At 17.7% G+C, this 6,402-nt stretch overlaps 3 protein-coding genes across 3 annotated transcripts; 1 reads left to right on the plus strand and 2 right to left on the minus strand.

The window, feature by feature from the left end:
• Positions 1-588: 588 nt before the first annotated feature.
• On the plus strand, positions 589-1,659 carry PGSY75_0937200 (putative lysophospholipase; the record flags this gene model as incomplete). The annotated part of the gene is made up of 1 exon (XM_018785773.1): positions 589-1,659. One exon carries the CDS (start codon positions 589-591, stop codon positions 1,657-1,659), a length of 1,071 nt encoding a protein of 356 aa, XP_018642114.1.
• Positions 1,660-2,652: 993 nt separating this feature from the next.
• PGSY75_0937250 (putative exported protein) lies at positions 2,653-3,665 on the minus strand (the record flags this gene model as incomplete). The annotated part of the gene is made up of 2 exons (XM_018785774.1): positions 2,653-3,480; positions 3,597-3,665. 2 exons carry the CDS (start codon positions 3,663-3,665, stop codon positions 2,653-2,655), a joined length of 897 nt encoding a protein of 298 aa, XP_018642115.1.
• A 2,225-nt stretch (positions 3,666-5,890) lies between these two features.
• Positions 5,891-6,402, minus strand: PGSY75_0937260 (exported protein (hyp12); the record flags this gene model as incomplete). The annotated part of the gene is made up of 1 exon (XM_018785775.1): positions 5,891-6,402. A coding segment is annotated over one exon (512 nt), but the record flags the coding sequence as incomplete, so codon positions are not given.

The following is a 6,402-nucleotide window of genomic DNA, read 5'->3' on the forward strand; positions in this document are numbered from 1 at the left end:
AATATTAAAAAAAATTTTTTTTTTTTTTTTTTTTTTTTTTTTTTTTTTTTTTTTTTTTTTAAATTTTTTATATAAAAATTTTTTAAAAAAAAAATAAAAAAAAAAAAAAAAAAAAAAAAAAAAAAAAAGTTCTATATACTTCTACTATAATATATTAAATTAACATTTAATAATTATATTTTCTACTTATACACAATAAAAAAAATAATGAATCTTGTTTAAAAAAAAAAAAAAATAATTTTTAAAATTATTTTTTATTTTTGTTTGCGAAACCAATATATTTATAAACCGAAATGAATAATATATATATATATAAATAAATAAATAAATAAATATATATATATATATATATATATATAATGGTTATTTTTTTTTAATATATATTTAAATAAACATTAATAAAATAAAAAGAAAAAAATTAGTCGCAATTTTTGTGTTTTATTATTTTTTTTTTTTTTTTTACAATATTAATATATTATAAAAATATATGAACAGATTATTTATATATTATAAGACTGTATAATTTAAATTTGAATGAATATATAATATATATATATATAGAATATTTTTAAGAATAAAACATATAAAATGTCAACAAAAGATATATGCGTTGATGAAAGCAGTATACCTACTTGTCGTGTTGATTCATTTTATAATAAGGATGGTTTATCAATAAGAAATTATTCTTGGACAGTTAAGAAAGCTATTGGCTTAATAATATTAATTCATGGTTTAACAACACATATGAGGCTTGCGTTTTTAAAGCATAATGTAAATATAGTAAGTAATAATCACGCTGAATTAGTAGATGCAGATAATTATTATCTATATGAAGGAAGTTGGATAGAACAATTTAATAAAAATGGTTATTCTGTATATGGAATTGATTTACAGGGTCATGGTGAATCTGATGGATATGATAATTTAAGACTTCATGTTAATAATTTTGATGATTATGCAGGTGATGTAATTGAATATATTAGAAAAGTTAATGCTTCAATTACTTCTGAACAAAGTATATTAGATGAGGATACATTGGATCATGATAAAAGTAAGAATAGGAAAAAACTTCCAATATATATATTAGGTTCATCAATGGGTGGAAATGTTGTTTTAAGAGCATTAGAAATATTAGGAGAATCAAATGAAGATTTATCTAAATTAAATATTAAAGGATGTATATCATTATCTGGAATGGTATCAATTACAAAAATCGGGTCTATTAAATCATTAAAATATCGATTGTATTATTTACCTGGTATAAACTTATTATCATCTATATGTTCCACTTGTAGAACAAGTCAAGGAAAAGTTAAATTTGAAAAATATCCTTTTATTGAAGATATCCTTTCATATGATAAATATCGATACAAAGGTGATATGACAAACAAACTTGCTTATGGAATTGTAAAATGTATAGATACTTTACACAAAAACATAAAGTCATATCCTTCAAATATTCCTGTTTTATTTATTCATTCAAAAAATGATACAATTTGTGATTATGGAGATGTTGAATCTTTTTATAAAGGACTGCATAATGTTAATAAAGAACTCTATGCATTAGAAGATATGGATCATGATCTTATAGCAGAACCAGGAAATGAAAATGTTTTAAAAAAAATTATTCAATGGATGAATAATAAAAATAAAAATTGAAAATATATATATATATATATATAATACATGTAATGAAAATTACACATGGTGTTTATTTTTTTTATGTTAATTATTTAAACAAATTATATATAATATTATATTTCATGAAGTAATATTATCATTTCTTAATGAAATATTTTAAAATATAATAATTATTATATATACACAATGTTATTATTTCATTTTTTATATATCCTTTGTGTTTTATTATTATTAGTTTTATATTTTTATAAAAACATAATATATTTTTCTTTATAAAAATTCAAAAAAAAAAAAAAAAAAAAAATTAAAATAAATAAGTGTTAATAAGATAATATATTTTATAAATGTATCATGTCATTTTAATAAAAAAAAATTGAAGGAATTCATTATATTTTATTTCGGGTTTTTTGTTTCTTTGTGTATTATATATTAAAAAAGCTTTTCTCGAAAAAAGAAAAAAAAAAAAAATACAATTGGTGTATTTATTTGCGTTTTTTATTTTTTGTTGAATCATATGAAAAAGATAATAATATATATTAAAATATGTAGTAGGTTTAATAATTCAAATATCGAAATATATATATATATATATATATATATATGTATATATATTTAGTTCTATTTTTTCTAAGTTAATTATATCTCACGAGTTATAACACATACTTATTATAAGACACAGAATGTTCATTTAAAAAAAAAACAAGAAAATGCTTTTTGAAAATAAAATGTTATTATTTACTATATATATATGCTTTTTGAAAATAAAATGTTATTATTTACTATATATATATATTTATATGAATGAACTAATATTGAAATCATAAGAAAAATATATAGACATTCAAAATTAAGTATAGACCAAAGTAAAATACAAGCTGAATTCTTTTAAGTTTATAGAATAGCCATTTATTATATTTTATATGTTTTATTATAATTATTAATATATTATTTTATATAAATACACGAGTAAAATATATATATGTATTTCTTATTTATTTATTTATTTATTTTTTATTCATTTGAATATTCTTCCTCCGAATAATTTTCTTCGCTTTCTTCATTTATAGAGCGATACTGTCTGAATAGTCTAATAAGAAGTATTATTATAATTATTAAGCAAATTATTCCAATTATTGCAAGTATAATAATGAAAGACACGGGAGCTGTTGCAGTAGAAGCGCCAACGCTTGTAGAAACAGCAGTAGATGCAGCAGACGCTGTAGCTGCCTTACACATTCCAATGATATTACAAGTAAGTCCAGATAATTTATATCCAGTAAAAAAACAACCGATAGAAACTGAAGACAAAATGGAAGAAATTAAAATTGTTTTATATGTGGATGCTTCTTTGGTTATTTTTGTTTTTGTTTTGTTTTCATGCTTTATTTGTTCATATGAAATATCTTTTGTTATGGATTTTTTTGGAATAGAGAATAATTGTTTCACCATTTTTTGAAAATGTTTTTTAGTTTTTCTTATTAGGAAATATTTCATAATTTTTTTGTAGATCATATGTTTAATATTAAATTTAAAATTTAGTTGGTCACCTTTTAAATCAAATTCTTTTTTATAATCAATATATTCTTCATTTGCATTTCTTCCATTATATAAGTATTTATCTGAATCATATTTTTGAAGTTCTTCATGTATTAATTTGTGTATGAACATAAAATCATTTTTGTTTTCCTTTCCTTGGGATTGTTGTCCTGAATCATCTTGTTCATGTAATTTAGTATATTTGGGCTTATTTGAATTGATTTGGGCTAATAGTCTTATAGGTAATAAATTTCTTGTGTTAAGAGATTTATCTTTTATTACCATCCAATTTTCAAAAACATTCTAGAAAAAAAATTATATATATATATATATATATATAATAATATTTTTCATGAATTTTTAAGGAAAGAAAAAAAGATATATTTATAAAAAAATTATTATATATATATTTATCTTACTTTATGATGAATGAATAATATAGAGCACTGATATATAAATATTATTATTTTTGTCTGAAACAAGGTCATTATAATACTTTATATATTTTACATTTATAGTTTTTTATTTTGGCATAAAAAACATTTGAAACTAAGAAAAAATAAAAAAGAAATTGATTATTATTTGAATAATATATATATATATATATATATATATATATATGGATGATATATTTTTGGAGTGTATTTCAAAATAGATATTGCATTAATTTCATTTACTATTCATTTATTTTATATTTCGAAGTATTCCATATAAAAATTAAGAAATTTCAGCCAATTTCCTATAAAGGTAGTTAATATTAAATATTATGTGGTTGTAGGGGAGAGGAAAAAGAAAAAAATAAAATTCAGAAAATTATATTATTTTTATTTAAAATAAAATTTGAATATAAATATATATAATTTTGAAGACGTGGTATTTGTTTTTTTATTTGTGTTAAATAAATTATTTATAATTTATAAATAATGTTATAAGAAATATGTAGAGAATTAAAAATACCGATATTTTTTTTCAGAAAGAGAAAGTGCGAACATATAAAAATATTTCAAGAGTATACTTTTATTTAAAAAATAAAAAAAAAAAAATATTTTTTTTTTTTTTATGCGAACTTGTTACAATTATTTATTATTATTATTATTTATTTATTTTCGCATATTTATTTTTTTTTTATTTTGGTGTACTTTTTTTTTCTACAAGATACATGAAGTGAAATTAATTTAGTAAAAATGGGACTTATTTTTTTCACGTTTTAAAAATATTAAAATGCAAAAAATTAAAGAAGAAATAATAAAAGATAATAATAAAAGCATATATTATTCGTTCCTTTTATATAAAATTTAAATTTATGAAGAGAATATTTTTTTGGTTGTATTTTTTTTTTTTTTTTTTTTTTTTGTCGATATGTATTTATTTTCCATTTTTATGAAAAAAAAATAAGAAAGATTATATAAATGGAATATTTTTATTATATAATATAATATATAAGGTTAAAATTATATATTAAAGAAATATTTAAGAGATACACAAAAATATTATATTTATCGTTATTGAATTATTCTGCTATATATTTATCATTTAATTGGAAAATATCATTTGTTTATATTTTTAATATATAAAACGTGAATTGTATGTTTGTATCAATTACTCTCTTAATATTTGAAAAAATATGTCTATATATTTTATAAATGTAAAATGATGTTTTATTATTTATTTTGACAAAATAATATTAATAATATTCTTACGTATTTTCAAATATTAATAATATTCTTATGTATTTTCAAATATTAATAATATTGAATTACAAAAAAAAGACTATTTATGAAAAGGAATACGAAGAAAAACCAAATAAAAAAAAAAAAAAAAAAAAAAAAAAATACAGATAGTATATATTATGGTAAAATTTAATATATATATTAAATATGAAAAAGCATTATAGAATTTGTATTTATTTTAAAAATATTATATTATAATAAAATTCATAAATTTATTAAAATTATTTTATAATAATAATATCAAAAAACATAAATTTTAATAAGTTTATAAATATAAATGAGGATAATATTATAAATAAATAAATATATATATATATATATATATTATATACTTAAATATATTTTAATAATTTAGGATTTTAAGTCATAATATATGTGTGTATTTTCAAATGTGTAAAGATATTTCTAATATTTATATTTTATTACCCAAAATTTTGTCTTTCCTTTTATTATTACTACGTTTTTGTTATATAGGATACTATGCATATTACCAAATAGGTTCAAATATATTACGTAAAAAGAAAAAGTAATAATAAAAAAAAATATATATGCAAATTAAAATAATAATTAATTACATTATAAATATATATATATATATATATATTTATGTATGTATATAAGTATATTTAATAAAGTTTAATATTATGTTTACATTAAATATAACTTATGAACAACATTTTAATTAAAAAACATAAATGTATTTTTATGAATATCATATTATGTATAATAAAAAAAAAAAAATAAAATAATAATAATAATAAAACAATATATAAATAATTTTTAGTTTAAAATTATTAAAAGAAATATTGAAATTTATATTAAAATATAATGGTTTTCTTTTATAACATACTATATAATTACACATCATGGTATAGTAATATATAAAATTTATTTATCATCATATAAAAGTTATAATATATATATGTATTATTTCTCTTTTTATATGATATATTTTATTTTTTTTCTAAAAATATACTATAATCTTATGGATTTACAAAATCACAAATAGTGAAAAGACCATGATTCCTTGGAATATTTGAAATCTTGTCTTTTAATTTTTTAAACAACTTATGTCTTTTACGTGATTTATCTCCGTCTATATATAATTTTAAATATTCTTTAAGCATATCTTTATATTTTTGATTAAGGTCTAATGTGTCTACAATTTTGTTTGCGTGTTGATACCTAGAATTCAATAGTTCTTCACCTAAATTAAATTTTGATAAATATTCGTTAACTAATTGTTCTTGACTTTTAGAAGGTTTTTTTTTTTTTGTTGGTCCCCCATTAGCCGGTCTTCGGGGTGGACGACTCTTTTCTATAGGTATTAAACCGCACCCTTCAGTTAATTCAATAATTATACCTTTAGATGGTTTTTCTTCATTATTTTGTGTTATATCATCTTTATTTTGTGTTATATCTTCATTGTTTTGTGTTATTTCTTCATTATTTTGTGATAGTACTTCATTATTTTGTGATAGTTCTTCATTATCAT

The sequence above is a fragment of the Plasmodium gaboni genome, chromosome 9 (assembly GCF_001602025.1).
Source record: "Plasmodium gaboni strain SY75 chromosome 9, whole genome shotgun sequence".
Classification (NCBI taxonomy): domain Eukaryota; phylum Apicomplexa; class Aconoidasida; order Haemosporida; family Plasmodiidae; genus Plasmodium; species Plasmodium gaboni.